Raw genomic sequence first — 27,253 nt, 5'->3', positions numbered from 1 at the left:
CTACCAGCTCCTGCAGCTTCTTATACAGATCACTGCACTGATATAGACAGTCACACACACTCATACACACACCCTCGAGGTCTATGTGTTTACGGACACACTCACTTGCTGGGATAAAGGCGCTAATATACACACATGGTCTCACACACCCTGCATTGATGATCGAGCATATGCACACACATACACTCCCTGTGGGTCAGTGACTTAATATGCACATTCTTGCACACACTCGAACCCACTGCTGTTTGATAGACACGCACGCACACTCGCGCACACACCCCCGGAGGTCGGCGCAGTGATGGACAGCAGTCCTGATGTGCTCTGACAGAATCGGCTGCTTCCTTTCATTTCCACTTGCTTTTCCCCCGTCAGGTGACACCCACAGGTGCCTTGGCGAGAGAGACCCGGCCCCCTGCGGGCGTGTTCGGTGGGGTGGGGGGGACGACAGAGACGACGAGTGAGGAGTGAGGCACCAGCTGCTTCCCGGCGGTGTGAACTCCACCTCTCGTCACACTCAGAGATATATGAATGATAAACAGCGAATATCAGGCGTCAGCTGCATGTCGTTCCAAATGAATGCCCCCCAACACGCCCGTCGCGCTCGCTGATTCCGAGATGTATCCGTCTGACGTTAAGGCTCAGAGAAGGGCACAGATATCTGCAGAGGAAAAAATCCAGAGAGTCATGACTGAACCTTGACATCTGCACTTTTCAGATATTAACCCAGCTCACATTCAAGGCTCCGTTTGTAATTTGGAAAGTGGCCAGCGTTCGTCTAGCACCCCCCTGTATAATCAAGCTGAAAATGTCTCATTGTGTGCTCCCAGCACCGATCCCTGACCTACTGTGGGGGCGATTCACCTCTGAAAAGGACACTTGTCTGTCATGTTGTCAACACTTTGGATCTGGACTGTGGTTAATAAACAGCAGCCATCTAAAGGAGAATTAAATAAAAAAAATTATACTGCAATACTTCTATCAGCAGTCGCATCATCATTAAACACAAGGCTCTGGTGTTAGCCATACATGCCCACACACAGATGATGTGATATCCTTTGGATCATGAGCAGTCTTCCCATTATTCTGGTTCAAGTTCGTCATCCAAAACACTGTTTTCAGAGCTGTGCAGGCTCTTTTAGATGTTTTCTGGCAAAGTCTAATCAGCCCTTCTTGTTCTTCAGTAGTTTCCAATGTTTTCCAACCACCTCTCCATCCATGAAAGCATCTGATGATACAGCTACCACCCAGTAAATGTTTTTGACTTGGTTAGATGTTGTAACCATGCAAACATATCTGTAGTCATCCACTGTGGAAACTGCTTTTGAGCCTATGAAAATTGTGGACTCTATAACTTAATGGCTGAAATTGCTAAATAGTTATTGTAATGCTTTTGTTAAACCACTGGATTAAAGCTGAAAAAGGTCATGGCTTTAATCACATCTTCCCTGTTTGACTTTAAATACGCTGGGATTGTGTAGAGACAAATGCAGCTTTGCCTCGCAGTTGTCAGCCCTGTTGTTTTGTTCATGCACTTTTTATTTATAGGCTGCTAAGAAACACTCGTCTTATTAGGCACACTACATTTGAGCCACATGCTCAGGTAGTCACGTTTTAGTTTTAGATTGACCTTGAAATATTTTAAGGGTTTAATTTATTTATTATATTTCTCAAAATCTGTCACAAACATGTTTATACCAAAAACTGATATTGCTATTTATTTGGCAAAGAGCAAACTGAGTTCACATACTCGATTTTAAAGCCGGCACACTGAACTTCTTTGAAAAGTCAGGAACGAATCAAGCGTAACATTCAACCACTAATATTTTCAGCTTTTTTGTAAAACAGTAAATTTGAAATTTCATGCTTAGAGACATTAGTTTTATTTTAGCATTAAAAATATGATTTGGATTAAACAGAGCGAGCTTAACATGCATTATTAACAATTACAGAAACATAAAAAATTACAAATACTGTTAATTTACAGCAGTTGGCACAAACCTTGCATGGATGGTGGTCTAATAAATTTGTTAAGTGTTGTATATGGCATAATAATTATGTCTAATTTTTCTACAGACTGTAGAGATCATTTTAATTTGAGGTTTTTAATTAAAAAGTCCTTCTATGATTGGTGATATAACCAGCTGAATGGGTGTGGTCTTTCTCAGTTTGCCAGGTTTCTGGTTTGGTGATGGTGCACATCATCCCACAGTCAGGCTGCAATTCAAATATCCCGATATTTACAACTTCTCCAACTTCTCCCTTTGATAGCTTAAGCTCAGTTTTAAAGAAGTATATTATTGCAACAATGATGTAAGATCATTATTAGCATGTTAAAGAATACTGTTAAGATCATAATGAGGATTTTAAAATCAAAACATCCAGGATAAAGTAAGGCACCAAAGGCAGGGGGTTGTTTTGTCACTGTGGCTGTGTGTCAGTGCAGCTGGGAATGGCTCTTGGAGTTTTTCTCCTTTGAAAATGAGGGGAAAGAGGGGAGGGGTGGTGAATAATTGATAGTGGCTGAGAGCGATATGAGTTTAGTTAATGTGCCCAGCAGCGCAGGCTAAGAGAGGAGCTGTTAGCGATTTCACCTCAGGCCTAAAAACCCAGGCGGTGGAAAAAGCTTCAGCGTTATCCTGGGTTAGCGGTCGCTTTTTCGTCATTCATCTTTCCATCTTTATATATTTCTTTTTAGAGCACACAGTCCATCATGCAGGACGGCGGGCGTATGTGCGTTCTGTATGTTTCTCTTAATTTGCATGGGTCTAAGTGTGCGTACGTTTGGAGGCATCTGCACAGCTGGATCTGGCTGGTAGCGGTGTTGTTGCAGCCCTCTGGTTCCTTTCTCTGAGTGGTAATAGAGTGCTGCTGTCAGCCTCCCCAGATGCTGCTCCATAAGGACCCTCAACTCGCCAGGAGAGTTTCGTGTTCACACTGCGAGTATCAGCTTCTGCACGTTTCTACTTTCTCTGAAGATAAAACGCTGCAGTTTACAGTCAGACTTGAAGGAAGTTTGTAAATGAGCTGTACATATGTCAACTTTTCTGGTAATTTAGGAGCATGTGCCGCAAGTTTAATTAAAAAAAACAGAGTTTAGAATATAATGTTTACACTTAAGAAAACAAAAAGCAAGAACAAAATGCCTAAAAGAATTAATTTCAGACATTACAGCCTCTGAATCATTTGTGATCTTCAGATTAATAATCAAATGCAGTGCCATACTCAGTACTCTATTTTTGAGCAGCACAAGACAAGGCCACGAGTCATTTTAAATTCATATCAAACTGTGGCTCAATAAGTTCAAAATGCAGCACAATAATTTATTATTGGAAGTCTAATACTTGGAAATAACAGACGACAGAGTGCGGTGACAAAATGTTCCCATTGATTGGTGATTCTGCTGCTGTAAGTTTAGATTGCCAACTGAGTTATCCACAGCTTACGTGAGAACATTTATAATTGTAACATCTCTTCAGATGAGTGATACTTCTCTGTGAACTGTTAACCTGCAACCAATCTAACACTTTGAAACATGATCTTCTGGGAAAACATGCAAACTCAACCCTGGTGCACTTACTGTGGTGCCAAACAGGATAACAGTGGTTTTGTTTTTGATATTTGGTCTCATGTTAACTGCAGTTTTGTCACTGTAGTCCAAAAAAAGTTGTTTCCATCTGTGATGATTTATATTTAGCTGTGTGGTTCTGTAATGGGGCCTTCACTCTCTTCCACAAGCATGCATGGACATCACAAGAGGGCAGAGGAGCAGTGATGACACAGACATTACACTCCCAAAAGTGCTCACCTGTCTGGTTTCACACACATATGAACTTGAGTGACATCTGATTCTTAATCCATAAGGTTTAATATGATGTCCAGTAACTGCTTCAACTCTTCTGGGAAGGATTTTCACATGTTTAGGAGTGTTTATGGGAAATTCTGACCACTCTACTGCACAAGTATTGATGAATTTATTAATAATAGAGTACTACAATCGCCTCGATTCAAGAATAAAACATATATTCTTCAATTATTCTTACTCTTATATCACACTAGTAAAACACTGAAAGCCAAAAATAAAGTTTAGACCCTTTGGTAAATAAAAAAAAATCCCCTTTTCTGTCCTGTTACCTTTATTCTGAGTAATTTTGCATGCAACATTTATTATACACTCATTCAAAGGTGAAAAATTTAAACCTCTTTTAAAAAAAGAAAATCAGTGAGATGCTAATAAGACACTGAATGAAATGAAGAGGAAGGAGACAATTCTCATTCTGCACATTTAAACTTAACAGGAGAAACTGACACTTTGTCCGACGTGTTCCTGCAGTTGGAGTGAAATGCTTCCTTACTCTCTGGGAAAAAACAAGAAAAAACCCTGACATCTGCTCCCACGTGGCCACACTAAGAAGTGAGGGATCTTTGTTTCTCCAGCTTCTCTTCCTTCTCTAGTTCCTCCTTGTGTCACAGTGCACTCCTGTCGTTCCTCCTGATTTACCAGACATCCTCTTTCCCCTGCTGTCACATTTGGTACAGATGGTTAGGCTCTATGGAGTGGCCTGTCAGTCTCCATTTGTCCGCCTCTGTGTGACAGCAGGCCCGATGGCTCGTGAAGGGCCCCGACTTTCCCGGCACACGGACACTGACATTTCTCAAAGGGGCTCGCGTGCGTGCTTCCCACCCAGCCCGAAGAGAGAAACTAAGAACCTGAAGTCGACCCAAAGCCCGCCACAGGCTACGAGAGTCAGGGATGGATGGAGGAGGGAGAATGAAAGAAGGGGTGAAGAGAAGAGACTGAGAGGCTGGGATTAGATTTAGGAGAGGAGTGAGAATGTCCGTGTTTACATGCACAGACATGAATTCGAAGCTGTAAAAGCTCTTGAAAAGGTTTGAGCCGGCAGTATTTTTGCATATCCAAAAACCTGTTGATACCAGCTCCTGTAGAAGTGGAGACCTTTGAGATAAGAATGCAAACTGGTGGACAAACCTGACCCAAAACAGGCAAATCTAAATGTACTGTATACATGCCCAAAGGCTGCTCTGAAAACCCAAATCATGTCAGCATATCTCTCACCTGGAAAATACTGCAAACATCCTACTCTGGAATACATAAAAGGAGTACACTGCTTACACGGCTTTTATTAAACTGGGAATATGTGCATGCAAGCGTCATGTCTAAGTCACTGTATGTGGATGAGATGCTGTACCTCACACCACCCGTTCCCCGACACGCTGCACTGATCATCCTCAGCACAGGTTCCTTAAACGTAGCTGGTGATGGAGGTAAAGGCGGGTGAAGCGGAAACAGCCACTAACCACTCCACAAAACACACCTTTATCTCCACTGTGGACTTTAACGCTTAGTATACACAAGATAAGATGAAAAGAAGGAATATTTTCTGGTGGCTTTTGATTATTAAAAATTAAAGGTTTATAATTAAAACCACAGATATTAGAATCAAGGAAGTTTAAACAATGTTTAAGTAAAAAGCCTAAAAATAGTTCATTCATAAGAGCTTTTTCTCATAATCCAATATAATAAAATACTGAATATCCAGAGTCAGCCTTAGAAGTCAGTCTTCTTAGTATTACGTATCAGTTATGGAGGATTTAACCCCCTCTGTCCTCTGTTACGTTGTAACAAGAAGCCATCACTAACCTAACCTTTGCCAGCATTGTGTAAATTGTTATATTGCATTCTGACTGCAAGGTGGAGACCACACTTGACAATCCAGAGAGGTGGAGAGGGGGGGAGCAAACAGGGTGGAGAGGGGGGGGGCTGCTGTATTGTAGCGCCTCAGGGTAATGCTCCCAGTCAATATATATCTCCACACTCGCTCCTGCGCTCCCATTTGAGCGGGACGCGCTGCCCTGCCGCTGCAGAGGAGTGACAGACAGCCACACCGGGACGCTCACTTTAGGTATGAATGAATACGCTTCCTCCTTTCCTTTAAGAAGCAAGGTTTGTTTGTGAAGGCTGAGCGATATTTTAGAGGGAAGTTAAGAAGAGGCCTGTTTAAATGCTGCTTTTGTTTGCAGGGCAGAAATGTTTGATGCTGTTTTATGTCCTGCTGTATGCCTTTGTTTTTTTTTTTAATTTTGAAAAAAGTGAGCTTTGATGTCATTATTTATAGATTTAATTAAACTACATTACTATTTTGATTTAAAATCAGAATCTTATATATATATGTATATTTTAATATTACTGGATAAATACATTTCTGTGGTGTTAAAATGAATTATTGTCAGCTTATTTTAATTCATCATCATTTTAATTTCTATTAAATTTGGTTAAAAAAAATTAAATGCAAATATATCAATATTACTTGATTTGTAAATTTACAGTAAATTGATGTTTTTTTAATCATAGAAGAAAGTCAACATAAAAATCTTCTTGTCTTCTTTTTTTCTTTTAGAACTTTTCTCAGAGGGAGTGACAGCTCACCCCAGCTATCATCTTAGGTAAAGTATTAAACTTAATGAATTTATTAAACACGAGAGCTTAAAAAATAATTTCCCCTGCAGTCTTTGCATGCATCGACTTCCTGTGCATTAAAAAAAATAAGCCAGTCCCTTTCTGCTGTCAGCGGTGGGATTGCTGTAGCATGTAACTTGTCAAAGCTTTTAGTGTGGTGAGCCTCCTTAATTGCAACAATAGATGTTCAAGCTGTTAAGCTTGTTTGATCATTGTCCCTAAAAGCTTAAAACAAGACCACAGGGTTCAGATATGGGCAGCGGGGGGGCCAAAGAGCGCAGTCGGTGGAGAGGAGAGCGGATAGCGGTGGCCAGAAGAGGGAAAAAAATCTACTGTAAAAATGATTTTTATTGATTGGCTCGTAGCAGCAGCTGTTAGACTCCATTATGAGCCCAAAGCTCAGGTCAGAGCCCCGGGGTGAACAATTGAGCCAATCAAATGGTCACCCACTAACGGGCCAGTTCTGGGGATCCAGTTGGGAAAGTGGTGAGCAGCAGCCATCCTTTGTTACCCTTCGTCTCATGGACTCACAGATGATGATCCACGCCGTCACCTGTGTTTGCTTGGCTCTCCTTTGTTTCTAATCTTGGAAGAGATCCGTGCATTAAAGAAAAAGGAGTTGGTGAAGTTTCTTTTTTACCTCAGCGTGGACCCTGAACTTCACGTAGACTTTCATCTTTGAGAGACCCGAGGAAAAGCGGCAAAATAAAAGCCCCCAAAGCAGAGTGTTTTAAACTGAGCACTAGCCTGCTTGCATCTTCTTTTTCACTGCAGGCTTCACCCAATGGCTTCGCTCGCAGTACAAAGAGATCACAAAGTTTCTGCAATTTCACAGATGGGGAAAAAAATGTTTTTGAATTTATCTGAAAGGATTGGAATGAAGTGATGTTAATTAAACTAAATTCTGAACTAATGAAATAACAAAAGATGAAGAGGAGCAAAAAAAGAGAGTGGAATAAGGGGAAAAAAATCTACAGGGACTATTTGTTCTTAAATCCAAAAGATGAGCCTGCTTAACACATGCAGAAGAAAATTAAAAATAAAATTAATCAATAAATCTGCCTGTTTATTCATAAAACGAAGCATAATGTTTAAAAGTAGTGTAAAAGCTCAGTAATAATATTTAAAGGTGCTCAAGTTTTAAAGGTTTAATTGGCCTCTTTTGTGAGACATGTCTAACTGTAAATAAATATATGTATATTTTGATATTTTCCAATCAGAAGGAAATTAAATTCAATTAAATCTACTCTTAAAAAATGCTACCTGTCATAATCCCTGCTAATATTGCCTAACAAGTATGACCCCAGTCTAAATGTAGAGCTAGTAAGTCGAGGCAGTGGAACCTATGCACTGTGTCCTGACCCAGATCCCAGTCCTGGCACTAATGACGCCCTATAGGCATGATGCCAGGCTCTCATTAGGAATCGGGCCTCAAACCCCCAACTTCTCTCCTTTGCGTACCAGTGCTGTGCAATCCCAGCCATGGCCGTGCGGTGCCTGTAGCCGGCCTTCGAGGGCCTGGCCCCAGAACTCAAGCAGGGCTGTGAATGCTGTGAGACCCCACTGCACAGGTGCAGAGTCCCCCGTGACAGCCCTCTTTGCCCCCCAGCCCCGGGCCCTGCTAGTGCCTGGTACTGCACTGGAACTAATGAGTAGTGGCAGGTACAGTGAGAACAGAGCAGCGTGGGCCTCCCTGCAGTTAGGTTAGTGGCAACCCTCGGCTTAGGCAGAAAACAAATGTTCTCTCATAATACACATATGTGCATAATGGCATAAATCACCCTTCAGTGCACGCAGAACTTTACCTCTCATAGTTTGTTTTCTTACAGAAATGAAAACCGCATCCCTCCTTCTGACTCGCAGAGAACAAAACATCATATATACAGTCTGTGCTTTCATTCATGATCCACTCTTTTGTTTATTTCACAGGTACAACTGCAATTTTACCAAGAAGATGCTCTTCTTCATCGCCACCTACCCGCAAAATTAAGGAAAACCTTACAACAAATGAAATGTACTCTGACGCAAAAGAAATATCTCAAAGTCTAGCTTGAATTGTCAAAATTTAAATCACACGCTCTTTAGAAATATCAAGACTCAACCATGTCCAAGGATGACACCTGCAAAGTCACGTCAGCCAGCAAACACAAGGAGCGCAAGCCGAAGAAGCCTCACTACATCCCCCGGCCGTGGGGCAAACCCTACAACTACAAGTGCTTCCAGTGCCCCTTCACCTGCATGGAGAAGTCTCACCTGTACAACCATATGAAGTACAGCCTGTGCAAGAACTCTCTGTCCCTGCTTATAGAGTCAGATTGGCCATATAAAAAGGGCAACATCCTGCACCCAGAGCAGCTCCGGCCCTTTCAGCAGGCCCATGGCCTGCACGCTCCCGGAAAGGATGAGCTAGAGCAGGTGATTCGCACTGAGGAAAGGCAGGGTCAGAGGAGGTCTGCAGAGGAGGATGGCGAGGGCAGAGACAGCCAGGGACCAGAAGATGAAGAGGGACGAGGAGAGGGGGTAGAGATCGCTGGGCTGATCAAAGAAAGCTCCGGTGATAGCGACAGAGGTGAAGCAGCAGAAAGCACTAGGAAGAAAACCAAACAGCCAGATTCAGAGCTCGACGACATGCTCTCCCTCGAAGATCAGTTTTTACGAGCCCGCTCTGTGGAGGTAGAGGCCCAACTGAGACATTATAAGCTATCAAAGACATGCCTAACAGCTCCCGGGTTACTGTCGGAGCAGTGGAGGCTGCTGGCATCCAGCCACACTAAAGCCAAAGCTGAAGGTCCTCAGCCTCGAGTGAATAATTCAATCCCCTGTTACCCCCCACCACCAAATCTGGTGGATTACCAGGACCCCACTGGGCTTAACCTTTCAGTGCTTGGGGTAGGTTATCCTATCAGCCCTGGCCTTTTCTCCTACATGAACTCAGCTATTCCCACCGCAGCCTCCAGTGTCACGGCCCAGACCCACGCACAGCTCGCCCAGCTCCCCTTCCTGGCCTCGGCCGCTCAGCTGATACACCCAGCCTCCAGCGCACACGCAGATCGAGCTCTCATCCCCCCTCGACTATACTACCCCTTCCTGTGCGAGCACACATTCGGACAGGCATCCAGTCAGAGCGACACCAGCAAGCCTCTCAAGACATCAACAAACACTCTAGAAGCAAGTCCTCTGTCCAGTTTCCAGCCCAAAGTCAATCTGTGGAAAGTGCCTGCTGTGAGGCCGGGATCTACCATCACTCCCGCTGGCTGGGCGTCACCTCAGAGAGACTCCCCTGATCAGGGCTACAGGCTGGAGGATAAACTGCAGGCTGCAGTGAAGGAAGGCAGAGCAAGCTGGGGTCTGAAGAGGGCAGGAGCTCCTTTAAGAAACCAAGAGGCCCCTGCGGAGAAGAAGCCAAACTTGGGCTTGACTTTAGACCTTCTGAAAAATATTCAAACTGCATCGACTCTTAATGTGGGGACAGACAAACTTCTCTTCTCTTCGGACAGGTAAACAGCTCAGAACTGTTTTCGTAGTAGTAGTAGTTGTGGTGTCGATTAAACCTCTTAGGAGTATTTATTTAACTATTTTCTTTCACTCTTTCTTAGTTTGCAGGATGCTCATGTTCAAGGTCGGCCCACTGAGCTATGGTACAACGATCCTCTCACCAGCCCCACCAGCGAAACATCTTCTCTCTCAACCTGTGGAAGACCCAACAGCCAGGACTCCGCTGCCGCCAGGACAATTGGGGCGTCTGAGTCAGTCGCTGCTCTGCTCGGTGACCTCTCCAAGGCGCTGCAGGAGTACCACGAGGCCGAGCGCAAAATCTCCCACCTAGAGAAGGAAGACCTTCCTGCCCAGAGACATCTCTGGGAGCACCTTAACAAAATCCGCAGCGAGCTTTCTCACATTCACCAGGCTTTGGAGCGAACAGCTCGCCAGAGCGACGGGCCTCTCGACCTGTCAGTAAAGAGGGACTCGATGGAGTCGATTGGCGATCAGAGCAGGAGGGAAGATGGGGGTCTTAAGGAAAATGCAACTGAGACAGAGGAGGAGGACGAGGAGCTGATAGAGAGAAGAGAGGACGAGGAGGATGAGAGCGAGAGGAAGGTGATAAGGGCTTCACTTGAGAGTCGTAAACAGTCGCTGGACATGCTGATCAAGATGAGTCAGGCTTCAGTGGTGAACACGGAGGTCCTCTCTCCTGGTGGCCTTGGCCTGAGGCCCAGTCCTGCTGAGGCTCTGTGGGCAAGCAGAACCACCAAGTGTGAGGCAGACTCCAGCGTCCTGCTCTGCCCCGACGGCCGATCAGTAGTTTTCACCGACATCTCCTCCTCTGCCAAACCCCCAAAGAGACCCCCATCCATACAGCGACTCGAAGCCCACTGTCCCCCAAGCCCTTTAACAGCTACCGACAACTGAAACTCTGCTTGCTCCTCTGGCTGTAATATAACAGAACCCATCCAGCGGTTCACGTGTAGTTTTGTTTTTGGTTACTGGCATGTCTCAGACTTTCATCGGCTGGAAAAAAACAAAGACTGTCGCTGTGTTTCTCAGTTGTTCACAGAAACATTTTGCACTGTATAAAGTAAACAGAGAATGAATGAAAAATCTGGAGGATTTTTTTTCTGATACACTAAAGGACGTTTAGACATTTTAAAAATGTTACATCAGCATTTTTTACAGGCGAATTTAAACAATCGTGCACATTAATGATCATGTCAAGAGATAATCCTCTGAGCTGATTTGTAAATATTGTACTGAAAATAAATGTAATTAATGTAAAATGTTTTAAAGGCTAATGTTTTTATATGGATGATGTCGTGTTGGGGTGAAAATAAAATGGATTACACACACAAACACATCCATTCTTTCCAAAAACAGAGCAAAATAGGGATTAAGACACATGAAATAATGAAAAATGGGAAGATTTTAATCAATATTTGCAAAGAAAAGGTACTAATTTGAACATTTTGCTGCACGGTGAGCAATCACAAAGCCAAATGCTATCATTGTAGTCTTTATCGATAGAAAGAAAAACAGGGGAGAAAAAAAAAAGACAAACAGATCCAAAGAGGCACCGTGACCTGAATTTGCCTACGTTGTCCTAAAGGTGAACCAGCTCCTAAAGCCAAAGCCCCATCAGCCGGGTTACCTGTGCGACTACTAAGGTCAAGGCTCCACATAAACTAAACTTGAGACCTGTCTCCCCCGAGGACTAACGCAGAGAGCAGGGCTGCCCCACGTCTTTTAGCCCCGTCACCACCATCACACTCCAGACGCAGCAGCAAAGGTCAGCTGCCACGACCAGAAGAGCCACCGCTGGATGTTTGACCTCAAGAGGTCAGGCCAAAAATGACTGTCTGCTCATTTTAACAGCAAATTCAACATTTAGTCCCTGCAATATCACACTTTTTTTTCCTGCTAAAGAAAGAACAATAAGCTTTGAATTTATGTTTTCGTTTTCTGCAACAAACAGCCGACCTGTCCGGCCTTCACCCTATGGCAGCTGGGAAAGGTGACTGAAGTGGATAAGCAGAAGGCGATGGGTGCATGGAAACTGTATGATTTGTCATTGCACTAACTAACAAGATGAAAAACAACAGTCCTCTTCTTCTATCTATTTTAGGTCTTATTCTTATAATTAGAATAGAATAGTTTTTTTATTGTTGTTATACATATAAAGAAATTTAGACTAGATTTAGATCTCTCCTATGACCATCAGAAAAAAAACAAATAGTTAAAGAAATCCCCATAAATACATAATAATAATAATAATGAATAGATTATTATATATTATATATTATATAGGGTAGAATGAAGGTGCTGAAAGTCTTTATCAGTGCAAGGTAGTTTGTATTACTAAGCGTAGTAGGAGGAGAAAATGAAAGAATAATATAAATCTTTGATTTGTAGATTTTCTCCTTGGCTGGAAAAAAAATCTGCCTTTAATTTACAGAAAATTTCTGCAAAAGCATCCAGAAAAAAACAACACCTCGATAATGATTGTGAAATTAAATAATCTGAATGCTTCTTAGAAAAACATGCGTCTGTGGCCTGTTTGGGTGTGTTTTCTTTCTTATTTCGGGAACAGTAAGAGCCAGGCTGATAGCGCCCTCAAGTGGACAAAGCCAGATGAGCATCCCTGGGGGTCAGTGCTGACAGCACAAAGGAAAACAACACGAATGACAGAAACGGCAGAAACTCACCAGGGTGATCTTTTGCACGACGTTGGTTATATTTTCTCAGACATCAGCCACAAGATAAAATTGCGTTACCATCATCACAGATCAGCCACTGACTACATCACTGACTAGTTTGTACGTGACAACAAGAATGCAAAGAAAAGCTCTCTCATAGTGATGAACATCCGTTCTTGTTTAGCTGTTGGAGCCAATAAAGCTTGCTGCACTTTCAGATTTCTCAGGCCTGACCTCACTGCAGTCTTGAAGGAGCTGTGATGTCAAGATGCTGTGAGCTGTTGTGCTTCTGCTCAACATCTCAGCCTGCTGTACTCTTGGCTTTAAATGCTGCTCTCAGACAGAAGTCCTGTGGTGGCCAAACCGAGACTCTGTTAACCTCTGTGATCTTGTTAGCATCCTCCTTGATAACAAACTACAATCAACTTGTAGAACAAGATCAGAGTGATCCCAGGTGGATCGCTTAGGCTGAAACACCTGGAGCGGAGCTAGAACCAGTTAGTTTCTCTAAAAGGTGGAGAATTCAGAGACCTGGACATCCTGGATGCTCTAAACCATAGGTGTCAAACTCTGGCCCGCGGGCCAAATTTGGCCCGCAGCCTAATTACATTTGGCCCGCGAAGCCATACAAAATTACTATTAGAGCTGGCCTGCCAGTGCATGTACTGCTAATACTACAATTCCCAGAATGCTCTGTTGGTGTTTTGGCCCGTCAGTCACGACAGGACCCATTAGCACCCTGTCCTCTGTTGACCATAGTCATAGCAACCATGCAAATACTGCCATGCTACCTATACCAAAATGGCAAAAAGAAAGGCAGAAAACAGGAGCTTTCTGGACAGGTGGGAGAATATGATGAAAATTTAATAAATGATAAAATTAAATTCAGAAGGCTGCAAATACATTTTTTATTTAAGAAATGAATTCCACTGATGTGTTATTTAATTGGAATTTTGATTTTGCGTGTGTGCAATATCAAGTTATATATACGTTTATATAAGTTATACATATAACTTTGCTTGTTCCATATTCAGTTTTTCAGCAAAACTTATTTGAGTCCATAAAAAAAAGATTCCTTGTAATATTTGGAGGAAGATTTTTTTCAATGAATATTAATGTTAGCCCGCGACTTTGATCCAGTTTTGAATTTTGGCCCACTGTGTATTTGAGTTTGACACCCCTGCTCTAAACCAACAACATCTCACACATCCACCACAATGTAAGTGCTCACCTATGAACCCTCCTTCTGATCCTGTAATGTTGCATTTCTTTGTTTTTGTAGCATCTTTTGCACTTTATTCAAGTTTTGTCTGAATCTAATTTGAAACTGGTTAACTTGAAAAGGATCCAAGTTATCTGAACCCAACTCCAGCTTCATGGAAAGTAATCCCTGGAAGTGGTTATTATTCCAGATGCAAATCTTGGAGATGTGGCTCAGTTGTAACTGGGTAAGGGGAACACACTCAGGCTAAATCCCACCAGTACTATGTTTGAGGGTTCTCAAAACCCTGAATCGAAACAATCTCACCGCTCATCAGTACACATTCAAAGGCCTGCATAACCTCCTGGTTTTATTTAGTTTTGATAAGAACAAAATCCACAACATTGACCCTAAGTGGTTCATCCCTCTGAAGAGACTGGTGCCAGTTTATTTTTCAACAAGTTGCAGATGAGTTAAAGGCATTCAGTGCCCTCACCCAGCTCCACCCACAGTTCAGCCTGCTGAACCAAGAAGTCTCTCAGTAAACTGTTGACGATAACAGAGCTCAGCCTCAGATTAAACATCCTCGACTTTATTGAAGAAGGCTCCTTCCGGGACCTAGAAAATCTAAGGTAGTCAATGTTCTCTGCTTTTCTGTTCACCTTTGCTCACTACTCATTCAACAAATAAATCAGTTTACCCACTACATGCCTAGACTGAAGTGGGTCTGAGTTTAGACATCTGACCAGCTTTGTTCTGTACAGCAGCCGCCTCATCTGAAGTCCCGTGGAAATCCCTTTTTCAAGCTTTCTTCAGATTTCTCAGAGACAGTTAATCTTCTTTTTTTTAACATTTGTTTTTTTTTAATTATAACCATTGTAGTATCCAGCAATGGATTCTGGAGTTAAGGCACTGGTAGCACTGGGAACACTGAACATCCTGACTGTTGTGATACTGACTCTGTGCATTTAGGCACGTAGACATGGTCGAGAAAACCTCGTGAGCATCAGAGTGGGGAATAAGAAGTGATTTAAGTGACTCTGAATGTGGCATGGTTGTTGGTGGCAGACAGGCTGAGGTTCCCAAACAAACATCTCTTCAGAGACTGAAAAAGAGAAACTATCAGTGAGCTCTGAGTAAAAATACTTTCTTGATGCCAAATATCAGAGAATGGTAATACTGAAGATTGGAAAGCAATATTTTCTCAGGAAATGTGGGACTCCTTAGAACCAACTGAGCATCATTTAAGCACCACAGCTTACCCGAGTACCGTTACTGACCATGTCCATCCCTTTATGACCACAGTGTACCTATCTGGGTAACGCACTATGGCACAAAGCTCAAAGTGTTTTGTACTCAAAAGGCCTCCAGTCAGCAGATGTCAATCTAACAGAGCACCTTTGGGATCTCACCATGGAAACTGTGTGAAGCCTTCATGTTAATATGGACCAAAATCTCTGAGGAACATTTCCAGCACCTTGTTGAATCTACAAAAGAATTAAAGGCAGCTCTGAAGGCAATCAGTGAGTCCAACCTGGTACTGGAAAGGTTTACTTATTCTAGTGTCCAGTGAGTAGGTTCATCCACCACAGACTCACACCTTACAGCTAAATACACAATTCTTCATTAATTTATTAAGGAATGGGTGCACAAACTGCTGAATCCCAAGTCTGGAAAAAGAAAAATACAAGCCACAGATTTTTAAACACTTCATTTATTTGACGTTATACATTCAAATGAAAATAAAAAATATTCATATATATTTCTTATAGAGCTAGAGAGCAAGGTACAAGTTTTAAAACAAAACACAGAAGTCTTCCGTGTGGCATATATTTATATACACAAGGCGTGGTTTGAATACTATACAGTGTGTATCCATAGCTGCACAGGTTTCATGGATGTCTATATTCTTCACTCAGTTGAGGCACGACTAGATTTCAGTAAGAGGTCAGGGACTGGGCCAAGTGCTTCAAGACTGCCGCTTACAGTAAAACATCTCAATCTCAGCATCTCAACAGTAGGACTTGCAAAGCAAAGCTTATAATTGTCTAGAGCGCCACACTAAAGCAAAGAGTAGGAAAAGGAGGCAACGTGATCATGCAAATCCAAAAAACAGGTTCAGGTTTAAGGAGATGATAATTCTCACACTGAAGCAAACAAAGTTGGAATTTAAGAAATTAGAAATAAATTCCAGTATCGCTAACAAATCACGGCTGGTCACCTAATGTGACGCGAGTCAGCATGTTTGGTTGCACTGCAATAAATCGACTGGAAGTCACTACACCGATTCTGAGACGAATAAAAACAAGCCTCCTCAAGTAGTCAAAAGGTAAGTGCAATCTCACCTCCCCCCCACACTTCCACACGCAGACACACCGTTTTATAAAACACTCATACATCATATCAAGGTAAGCATCACATTGTTTTGCAATATCAATCAAATAGTACAGCAGATGCCCCAACAATCAATAGCAAACCATATTCTACATGTGTCCAGTAGTTATGTACAGGAGAACTGGTGCAACATTAAGCACATTAAAAATTATTAGATATAGACACTATTACAATAATAAAATACAGCAGATACTTAATTCAATATTGGGATATATTTATATTTATATATTATTCATATTGTGTATTGCTGTCAGTTTTGGCATTTTGGAGGATCAACAGAAAAGCTGTAATCTAATCTCTCTCACAGCGCTTTTGACACGACTCCAACTCGGCCTGATCGTAAGTGTATGTACTTTAAGAATTAAAATAAGAGACAAGATCGAGCTAAAACGTGAAAGAGGTTTAGAACAGATAGATTAAAGTCCTTGATCTCCGATGCCACCCCAACATCTTCAGCCCATGATGGCACGGCAGGGGTAAAAAAAAAAAACAAAACAAAGAAAAACAGAGGGCAGGTAAGAGGAAAAAAAAACAAAAAAGCAAAAAACGTTTCAGGTTAAATCTTTCTGGAATCTTTTGCCTCAAAAAGCTTCATGCGCTCCTGCACAGTGAGTCCCTCTTTCAGGCTCTGTTAAAGACAAGCAAAGTCATTTACTGTTATGAGACAATAATGCGCATGTGGGCAGAGAAGAGTGAACACACAAACACACACAGACATAAAGGAAAAAACCCACAAAGTCAGAAACAACAAAACAGTCACAGCTTCTAATCCCAGATGTGTTCTGCTCGACACACTTTAATTTAGGTTAAAACACACGACATACAGGAAAAATATAAATGGATATGGTCATGCCACATAAATGCAGTACAGAGAAAAAGTCTTGAGCCAGCCCTTATTTATTTATTTATATTCTGCTTGGAAAAATGGCAAGTTTAGTGCTGCAATTTATATTTGATATCACCGCCTTTACTCTGCAACACAGCTCAAACTCTTAGCCAAGCTTTCCTCTGCTTTCTTTAAGTAGTCTTCAGGTAAAGTTCTCAGTTAACAATGGCTTCCTGAAAGCCAATTTCTTATGAACCTTCAAATATATCTCTCATCTGTGTCAGGTCTCGGCAGGATTTTGTCCTTTTTTTTGTCTTAAGGCCACAAATTTTTCTCTTTTGTTCTCCATCCATTTCAATCACATTTAAGGACTCGCTGCACACCATGCTGAGACAGTCTCTCTTATTGATGTAAGAATATTTGTTATGCCTGTCCAACTATGTTATCTTGGCATTTGTTGGGGTTTTAACTAAAGAAATAGCAAAAACACATTTTTTTTCAAGTTTTGTGTAAACCAAACTGGTTAAACCCTTGAGTTAGGTGCCTTCTTCTGTACTTTAATGATTCAAGTCAGTGTTGAGTAGCTTAAAAACAGGAAAGCAGTCATCTGAAAATAGTCAGGTACTGGGGACAAGGACCCAGAAAGCCTGAAAAATTATTGGTCAAGACGACAATATAATTAAACAACTGAACATCTGGCTCCTCGGAAGCAAAATGAAGAAATGAGGAGGTGACTCAAGACTTTTGCACAGTACCGTAAGAGTATGCACAACACCAAAACAGAGGATTCAAACAGCCACAAACAAAAAAAAACTGTTAATGTAAAAAACATTTTTAAATAAAGAAAAACAACACAGAACAAAAACAAAAGACAGTTGGGAGTCCTCACAGTGAGTACCTAGCACAGTTCAGTACTTCATTGATGTGAAAGCGCTACATTTTCTTTTCATCTTTTAACCGTTTCTGCAGTCGCAGGAGGAGAGGACTCTAACCAAAAATCTTTTGATGAGTAACACCCTCACACCTCTGATATTCAGCTGAAATATCATATTTCGATTGCTCACGGTGGAGCCAAAAGAAAGAGTTTGGGGTCAGAGGGGAGATGAAATCATGCGTAGTTAGGTAGGTAGGCATGTAGGGCATGCTGTTTGTCTATCACATTATACCTACAGCATATGTTGGGGCGGGGGTTGGGAGGGGATCACCCCACAATGGGAGTGTCAGCTATCCCATGAGACCTGCTCGGTGACAGACTGACGGATAAAACAGACAGATGAAACACTTGAAGCACTTTCAGTAAAACATGACCTCTGACCGACTCTGAACACGTTTCTACCACAGAAGGAACAAATGACACGGCAAACACTCACCTTTGACCTTAAACCTCGTGAATGCCTGGAGCTCGCCGACTGTTCTTTTTTCATGAAATCTGGGTTACTTTTGGACTTCATGATATCTAAAAACACAATAAAGACCCCATTATTAACATTACCTTCAGGTGGTGATGCTTCTTCAAGAAATATATAACGGACAGCATCTGTTCGCATTTAAGCAGTAATCTTAAAACAATTTTTCCTAACTTTACCAAGAGGAAGACGCATCTTTCTCAGGAAGGATAAAGATGGCAACACAATGTTAAAAACATTTCGAGGATTGAAGGCATTTTTTTCCCCAGTTCAAACCAACAGCAATCCAAAAAGAGACAATCCCCGGGTGGCACTAATGGTGGTTGGTTGGATAGTTGTAACATATTTATAATTAACACAGTTTTGCTCAGCCTTTGGTTGTTGCCATGTTAGTAGACTTCACGGCTATCTGGATATAAATGGGAACTAATAAGAACAAAGATTAAAGTCAAACTGAGCATTTTCTACTCACCATATCCAGATGTAACTGTTCCATCGACAGTCCTCTCACCTAAAGCTTCTGTGGCAATGAGCAACTTCTCCTTCAGTTTGCTGATGTCGCAGTCTGCTTTTGCTTTTACAATGCTGAGTTCTGTGTAGATGTCCTTATATTTGTCTGTGGCATATTTCTTGTCCTGGTAAAATGATCGGGGATGAATATACGGCCTCAGATTTTTAAATCACTCTCCGGGAGATGAAGCCCAGCTGTGCTTACCCTTAAAGCAGACTGTAGCTCGTCTTTCAGAGAGTGGATTTCTTGTTTGAGATACTGGATCTCCGACTCCTTTATTCGTAACAATACCTACAAGACAGGGAGAGGCACTTAGGGTGCAGAGCAACATGAGTTGAGCGTCTGTGTGTGTGCGTGCTCGTTTAAACATACCTCCAGTTCATACACATCTTTGCCCTGGGAAAGCGACGAGTGAGCGGTTTCCCCACTAAAACAGGAGCGCATCCGAGTGATCTCTACAGTCAGCCGGTTATTTAATTCCTGTTAGAAAAATGGAGAAGTATTCAAACCTGTGGACACAAACAGGTTTGTATTCACAGTACGTGTGCAGGACTGCGGAGTCTGACCTGGTTGTGTGCATTTAGCTCCTGGTTCTCTCTCTGACACTGCCTGAGGGCCTGCCTCTCGGCCTCCAGCGCCTGAGCCAGGTGAGCGTTCTCCAGACATTTCTGAGAGTACTGCTCTGACAGCACCTCCAGTTCTCTCTGGATGGACTGCAGCTCCTCCCTACACAGTCAGATAATCAGTGTCAACATGCATTTGTGTTTTTCACAGCGCAGAAGCTTCTTTCATCATATAATAAAACTGTTTTTTCCCAAAAGCAACTGCAAGACATCAGTACAGTTTTTAGGCCCCAGTCAAGATTAAATGCTGACACCCAACTGATACAGTAAATACACTGGATGCAAAGTTTAGGTTTCCCTTGTAAAACATACTCGTATTGTAAGCGTAGTTCATCGATGTCAGAGTTCAGTCCACTTATTTGGGAGCGCTGGGTTTTTTCCAGTTCCTCCTTGTGCGCATTCTTCATAGCTTCAATAGCTACATTAAAAAACAGAGCACATATATCAAGTCACTGTATGACAGTCTTCAAAGCACAGCAGCTACGAGAGATGAGACCCTTTCTTTACCAGCAATCGTGGCAGCCGTCTCCTCAGCCAATAGTCTCTCTCGCTCTTCCATGAGTTTGGAAATCTCCCTCTGATGCTGCCTCTGGAGGTCTTCGATCACCTTCTGGTGTGTCTCCTCCATTGCGGCAAAGCCACGCTCACATGTGGCCTAGTGGAAGAAAAAGTCAACAATCTGTCGTTGCGAAAAGAATTATGCATTCACTGCAGCTACATTTTAATTTTTGACTACAGATTTAGTAAATTATCTATAACTCACTCGACTACATGCAAAAATCAGTGATAGAGGCCATGCAAGACTTTTAGAAGTAGAAATCGGCTATGTTAGTAACAGAGCGAGTAAAGCATAGAGATTCTAGGCCAGCCAAGCTGCAGTTTATACTTTATAGTATTAGTTTATAGACTCTTACTCTGATAGGCTACTTTATTCTGAAAGTGGGAAATGGTATGATTACTGATGCCCAAATGAGTATTTAAAGTAAACTGAAATACAATTTGTGTCAGAAAGGACTCAAGACAACCTGCTATTGGTTGCTTTGCTTCTTTGTTTGAAACAAAAAAGGATGTCCCCAGCTGATCGGCAGGATTTGAAGAATACCCATTCACCGAAAGATCAGAACCTTCCTGAGACAACAAACCCATAGTTTATATCTATATGTCTGTATAGATTCATATAGATATAAAAACATTTTAGAAACATAATTCTAAAACTTTTATCAATTTAATAGTCTTGTATAGACTATTAGTCTAATTAACAGACTAATTCTATTAGTCTATTAATTAGCAACACTTTCATTAGCAGAGACTGTATATAAAAGATGGACGTACCTACTGATGTCATTCATTGAGCAAGCTTTTGAAGCTCCAACTCAGATGGCAACAGCATTTTGGCCAACAAGATTTTTAACTTTCCTGTTGTATTCAATATGCTGAGGCCATTAACTCATTACGAATGTGTTTCCTGAGGACTTCTATATGTAAACCAAAGTTGTCGCCTCCTGCTGTTCATTGGAAATATTGCACATTTAAGACACTTCATCAGTTTTAAAAACCTAAAGCAGCAGCGTCAAACATAAGGCCCGAAGGCCAGAATTGGCCCGGCAATCTCACTGGATGGCTGGAAAATATGAAAGAGTACATATATTTCGGACTTTTAGCTGTATATTCATAAGTGTCACAGCTCATCAGTGATAAAAGCCTGCCTTTGGCCATTCATACCATACCAAAGTAATTAAGTAATAGCTAAAGAATTAAATGACAGAAAAAAAATCCTCCCTCCTCCATCTACTATAGACATTTATGTTTGTTTTTTGTTTTGTTGTATTTTTTTTTTTTTACACTGAAGCAACTATTTTATAAAGACGCAATTTTCTGTAACATTAAAAACTTTCTGCTTTACAATTACAGGGGAGTCTGGGTACCAGAGCTACCAGAACTTTGTGTCATTTTACACATTTATTTCTTACAACTTAAGCCCAAAGAGTTGTGCTGAAAGATTTCTTTCTTTTAACACAGCAGCTTTTCTATATGATGTAAAAGAACAGACATATTGTGGAAAATATGCTTATTTTACTTATATAAAGATATCTCAGGGATATTAAATGTGTAGTTAAACTTCTTTACACTGACCGAAAGGGAAGTTTCATTGGTCCAGTTCGTTAGAGATCAAAGGGGTTTGCCCTAGAGCCTATTTCCATGCTTTATATACAGTCTACAGTTACCACAGTGGTTATGATTTATCACCTAGGAGTTCAGGACATCCTTTAAAGCTCCAGTTACAATCATGCTACAGCCCACAGATGATGTAACTGTTCAATTTAAACATGTTTCACTCATCTCAAATCACACCATTTCCCAATTCCTAATCCTCAGTTACTAGAATTACCAGTTACTGAGGATTAGAAATCAAAGAATCAAAGTTAGCTTTTTTTCTTTGGCTATAATAACTACTGATCTCTCTCCCTTAAAAAGGGTTTATTCACTAAAATGGTAAAATGAAAGAGCAAAAACCTTGAGGCTTTCAAAGTCTCTCTGGTATTTCTCTCTCAGGCTGGCCACATCTCCTTCAAGGTGTTTGTTCTCCAGTTCGTCCCTCATATTATTCATCTGAGTCTCCAGTTCTTGAATGCGGTCTTTCAGAACCACCATGGAGTCGACCTCTGATATGTGCTGTACATCATCCCCTTTTCCCTGCTCTTCCTCTTCCATTGGCGTAGCAGCCTCCTCATAAGGAGGTGGCTGTGAGACCTCAGGGTTTTGATCGTAAGGTTGGTGATCTTTGAGACTCTGAATGTTCTCCACATACTCTGAACGTAACTTTTCAATGTTGTCCTTGTGGATATGCTGGAGCTCGCAAACCCTCATTTCAAACTGCTCCTCAAGTTTCCTCACATGACTCTCGTGCCTCTCCTCCATTGTGTCCATGTCTGCTAGCAGAACCTCTAACTTTCGTTGACTGTCAGCTGCTGTTTCCATGAGGGCCAGCTCTGTTGAGGCACAGCCTTGTTCTGCTCGGCTCAGCTCCCTTTGATGCTTCTGCTTCAGGTCTTCCGTCTCTTTCTGAAACTCTTTCTCTAAGAAGACCACTTGCTGCTGCTGCTGTGAGAGCTGATTCACACGTTTGCTGATCTCACTCTTAAGAGTCTGATTTTCCTTCTGGAGAGATTCCACCATTTGCTTGAAGTTACGGCGCTCCTCTTGTAAAGACTCTTCATATTTTTCTTGGATTGCTGTGACACTGCGTGCATGCTGCTGCACGAGATCATCCATAGTTTGACTGGTCTGTTTACAATAGCCCAAATCTTGTTCATGCATGGCCCGTAACCTACATGCCACATATGCCACTTGAGCCTGGGTGAGGGCTTCACGCATACAAAGAGAGGTACTTGTGAAAAAATGTGAGGTTTGGTGTCCTAGAAGAGATCGGATCATTTTAGACAGTCCGGGATTGCTTTCGCCACTTTCTAGTTCTTGGGCATACTTGTGGAGGATCGCTGCTTGTCTTTGAAGTTCATTAGCCAGGCTTTCATGAGCATTTTGCAGTGATTCAACAGAGTCAATGCCACAAGAGGGCATTTCACCAGCCAAGTGTCTGTCTACGATTTCCTCAGCCAAGTCTCTAGCTTCTTCTATTTCGATCTGCTCCATGTACGGAGCAAGCTCGGGAGGGTGAATGTCCGCCAGCTTTCGTTTGTTGAATCCAAAGTTGTTTTTGACTTCTTTTATGACAGTTTTCAAATCAGGCCTTTTAGAAGCTTCAATAATTGCTTTCAAAGCCATTTCCCTTTCATAGAGGTTTTTATGAGCTACAGCTAGCTCCCTTTTAAGTATTCTGAATTTTTCCTCATAGCAAAGCTTAAGATTTTGAATTGAGTAGGCTAATTCTGCTTTAATGAAGTTGTTGAAGGCAACTTTGGCATCAACATCTACATCATCTAATACACCACCCTCTTTGGATTTAGCAACATCCGTCTCTGCTTTCTCAAGTTCTTTCCAGAACCCACTTTCTAAAATCAGCTTCCTGGTCAAGACATCGGCATAAACTACAGCCAAGCAATCTTTGTCACTCCTTTTAATGTGCTCAATGTCCTCCCAGATCTCAGTAAGAGCCTGCAGGAGGTCAGACTTTGACATTTGTATTAACAAAGCCATCTTGTTCAAAACCATCGCCTCAAAGGACAAAGTTTTGGCAAAGAGGTGCATTGCCTCTTTATCTACAGTCTCTGGGGTTTGATTTGGATGGAAAGCTGGTGATTGCTCTTCCAACATCTTTTGTCCCTGTTGAAGGTACAGCGATGCATTGAACAAATCCTTCTCTATCTCACACAATGAGTGCAGCTGTGTATCTGTTTCATGTGAGCCACTGAGAATAGCCCTAACTTTCTCTCGACCATTTTCCACACATACAAGGGCATTGGTACAATGCTTAATGCCAGCACTACTCTGTATACCACTTGCATCACTAGTTTCTTTCTCTGGGCAAGAATCCTTTTCGCCGATCTTTAAATCCATATCGGACAAGTCCTCTGCTTGGGTGGATCGTTGCCTATCCAGATTTTGTGTTAGGTTTCTTAGCTTATCTTCTGTGGCGAGCAGTTTCGTTTCAAGAGCATGTATGATAGAGATAAACTTCTCTGGGTCATTAGCATGTGGGGCTGTGAAGTCAGGAGTAGCTGTTCCTTCAGTTAACTCAATGTCTTCAGCTACATTCTGATTCATTTTTTGGCTAGTGTCCAGGACCTCGAAATTGACATATTTTTGACACTGAATACTAGAAAAACGTATCCTTGGTCTCTTAGCTTGAGACTCCTTATCGTCTGGGGAGCTCTCTGTTGTGGATGTATTGTCTAAAGAAAGCTCTGCGTTTGATAACGAGGAGGGTGATGTTCTTTCCTCCTCACTCTGTTCTGGGATTTGCTGCCTTTCCATGTGTAGATTAGCATACCCCAGCTGTAGGGCATTGAGGTGCTGCTCCAGCTCTGCAATGCGGTCCTCTGCAACCACAAGCTTGGCTTGCAGATCCTTCTCAGCATTACAAGGCTCAACTTTGTCCAAGAGGCTTTGAGTCATTTGACAGAGAAGCTCCTCCTTGGCTTGCAGCTTCAGCTCAGTTTCCTCTAAGCTGTTGCCAAGTGCAGTCATTTTAATAAGTGCTTCTTTTAGGTCCTCCTCCTTGCGTTCCATCAGTCTCTCGTACATCTCCTTAGTCTGCCGGATCTCCTCCTCTTTTTCTCTAAGGAACTGGCTCATTTTCTGAAACTCTTGGGTAGCCCTCTCATATGAATGCTCCAAGGTGTAGTAATCTGCTTCTTCTGTTTCCAGGCGAGTGCGAAGCTTGTTCACTTCACGGTCTGCTTCAGCAATCTGGTTGATGAGTTCCTGACAACGACACGTAAGATGTCCTTTTTCTTCTTCTAGTCTACGGACACTTTCCTTCAGTGACTCAACCATGTCAGCCTTTTGAGCCAGCTCTTCTTGCAACTTCAGCATTTCCTGCTTGCATTCTGTACCTCCTGAGGCCCGCCTACCCCTTAACAAGGCCTCTACCTGCTGCTCAGCCTCGAACAGCCTGTCCTCTACTTCCTTGTGTGCAGTTTCAGCTTCAGCTAATTTTTTGCACAGATTCTGTCTCTCTCTTTCATGACTCTCTTGCATGCTATGCTGTTCCTGCTTAAGGCGCTCTTCTTTCAGTGCCTGACCCTCTTCTGTAGCAGTTAGTCGAGCAGTCACTTCTTGCAGCTTCTCCTGCAACCTCTGTATCTCCCTCACGTGGTCTCGCTGCAGTGCCTGCTGGCGCTCCAGCTGCCTGAGGGCCTGGTTTCTCTCCAGGAGGTTGGCTTCTACTTCACGGAGTCTGTCTTCACTGTCCTTCAGCTGGGCTCGTAGGGTAGCCTCACTATGACTGTATTCTTCTTCGTGTTCTTTTGAGCGCTCCTGCTCTAGCCTGAGCTCATTCCGCATCCGGACCACAGCCTGTTCACTTGCTAAAATTTCCGCCATTGCAGATGCAAGTTTAGACTGCAAAGCCTGAATATCGGACTCGTGGCGCTCTACAGCATCCTGGGCTTCGGTGTAGCTCCTCTTCAATGTCCGGATCTGTTGCTGTGCAAGGTCCTGCTTGCGCTTCTGGGACTCCAGTTCACCCTGTAAATCTTGATTAAGCCTGTGCAAGTGTTGCCATGGCACTCTGTGCGGTGAAGATGTAGGAGGTGTTGCGCTCTTGAAAAGATTGATGAGATAGTTTCATTAATATCATCACGTTACTTTCCCCTCTACTAAATACAGAGAGCCACATCTCGGGGATAACCAGGAAGAAAATAACTTGTCTTTTTTTTAGGAAAGTAAATTTTCCCTCAAGCTTCTACTGTGCTTTTTCAGAGGTCACTTGAAAACAGAAAGGTTTAGATGAAGTCACCTTCAAACACCTCCCAAAAAACAATTAACCAAAAACTTAAATGGGTGATCAATATGGTGATTTAAAAGAATACAAAATGACCAAACATAATGTGATTTCATGGTATGACCTAAATGTGTTTAATGAAAAAAAAAAAAGAGAAAAAAAAAAGGCATTAATCACACACTTTTATTCAGAAACACAAAGCATGCAGAAATCAAGCTGCGAAAGGACACATGCAGAGAGAAAAAGCACAGCGTGAGGCTTATTGATCCTCTTTCTTACCTTAAGCACATCAGATCAAATCAGTTACTTTCCCATGAGATGTGAAACTCCATCAAAAAACAGTTAGTCAAAATCTCATGCTAAGAAAACCACAACCACGCATAGCAATATCAGAGAATAAGCACCCACACACCTGTTAGTACAGTAGATACTTTGCAATTCTTAACACCGCTCTACCACAACATTTCTTTAAGTTAATTCATGTTGTGGCATCAATTTAAAAGAAAAATAAGGTTGCAGGATATATAAAGAGTGCAGTTACCTGCAGTACATAGCCCTCTCTGGCACTTTGCTCTCTCACTAGCGCATTTTCCAGTTGCTCCTTTAAGAGGTTGTTCTGCTTCTGCAGTTGGTCCAGCTCCTTCTGCTTCTGTCCCAACTGTCAAGAGAGGCAAAGAGGTAATGAACAAATAGCACAGGGTGTTGTTATAAAATAAATATAACCAAAAAAATATATATAACTGAAAACATTTGGACAGTTTAGCATTTTTTTACCTTTTCAGGTTGACAATTTTCAATGTATAATTAAAAAAAAATTATGAAATGGAGACTTTAAAAACAGCGCCCCAAGCATAAACACACAAAAGTGATTTGAAACAAAGTATTATAATATTTTTTAATGGAATAAAGGAGATCATATACAGTATAGCATTTCTGATCACCAGGTGGATTACCAAGTGCAACACGTAAAACAACAAGCAAGGCTGGAATGAATTCCTTCAATTAGCCTGATTGCACCAAACAAATTTGCTTATGATAAAAAACACACAGTAGCTTAACAAATGGATGGAGGCAGGAAAAAATGAATCTTGATGTAGCTGCTCATAATTGAGCCATTTGGGGTTTTCTGTGACAGCAAGCCATAAAATGTGGCACAACAGCAACTGCAGCACGATCCAAGACATGAAATGCTACTACCAAGTTAAAACATGCAGAGACTCAGCAAA

At 42.0% G+C, this 27,253-nt stretch overlaps 2 protein-coding genes across 7 annotated transcripts in view; one reads left to right on the top strand and one right to left on the bottom strand.

The window, feature by feature from the left end:
* The first annotated feature begins 5,847 nt into the window (after positions 1-5,847).
* On the top strand, positions 5,848-11,287 carry prr35 (proline rich 35). Its single transcript, XM_063481385.1, has 4 exons — positions 5,848-5,921; positions 6,417-6,462; positions 8,405-9,972; positions 10,072-11,287. The coding sequence occupies exons 3-4, from the start codon at positions 8,579-8,581 to the stop codon at positions 10,883-10,885; spliced, it is 2,208 nt and encodes a 735-aa protein (XP_063337455.1). The 5' UTR covers positions 5,848-5,921; positions 6,417-6,462; positions 8,405-8,578; the 3' UTR covers positions 10,886-11,287.
* A 4,290-nt stretch (positions 11,288-15,577) lies between these two features.
* si:ch73-103b11.2 (protein outspread) overlaps positions 15,578-27,253 on the bottom strand; it is a 51,646-nt gene continuing 39,970 nt past the window's right edge. For 5 of the 6 annotated variants that reach the window (XM_063481380.1, XM_063481381.1, XM_063481382.1 and 2 more), the window contains 10 exons: positions 26,569-26,685; positions 22,139-25,846; positions 20,132-20,279; positions 19,937-20,042; positions 19,568-19,727; positions 19,374-19,481; positions 19,206-19,292; positions 18,963-19,125; positions 18,455-18,540; positions 15,578-16,886 (listed from right to left, as the gene is read on the bottom strand). In XM_063481380.1, coding sequence (XP_063337450.1) covers positions 16,815-16,886; positions 18,455-18,540; positions 18,963-19,125; positions 19,206-19,292; positions 19,374-19,481; positions 19,568-19,727; positions 19,937-20,042; positions 20,132-20,279; positions 22,139-25,846; positions 26,569-26,685 — 4,755 coding nt within the window. In that variant the 3' untranslated portion in view covers positions 15,578-16,814. Of the gene's footprint in view, positions 16,887-18,254; positions 18,338-18,454; positions 18,541-18,962; positions 19,126-19,205; positions 19,293-19,373; positions 19,482-19,567; positions 19,728-19,936; positions 20,043-20,131; positions 20,280-22,138; positions 25,847-26,568; positions 26,686-27,253 lie in introns of all 6 variants that reach the window. The other variant, XR_010094559.1, reaches the window with a different exon arrangement.

This window comes from Pelmatolapia mariae, linkage group LG8, assembly GCF_036321145.2.
Source record: "Pelmatolapia mariae isolate MD_Pm_ZW linkage group LG8, Pm_UMD_F_2, whole genome shotgun sequence".
Taxonomy (NCBI): domain Eukaryota; kingdom Metazoa; phylum Chordata; class Actinopteri; order Cichliformes; family Cichlidae; genus Pelmatolapia; species Pelmatolapia mariae.
Note: the sequence above shows the minus strand (reverse complement) of the source record. Positions and strands in the feature narration are given on the sequence as shown.

Coding starts and splice junctions, on each gene's coding strand:
- prr35 (XM_063481385.1), top strand. CDS start 8,579: ATGTCCAAGGATGACACCTGCAAAGTCACGTCAGCCAGCAAACACAAG. Junction 9,973..10,071: donor CTTCTCTTCTCTTCGGACAG/GTAAACAGCTCA, acceptor ACTCTTTCTTAG/TTTGCAGGATGCTCATGTTC.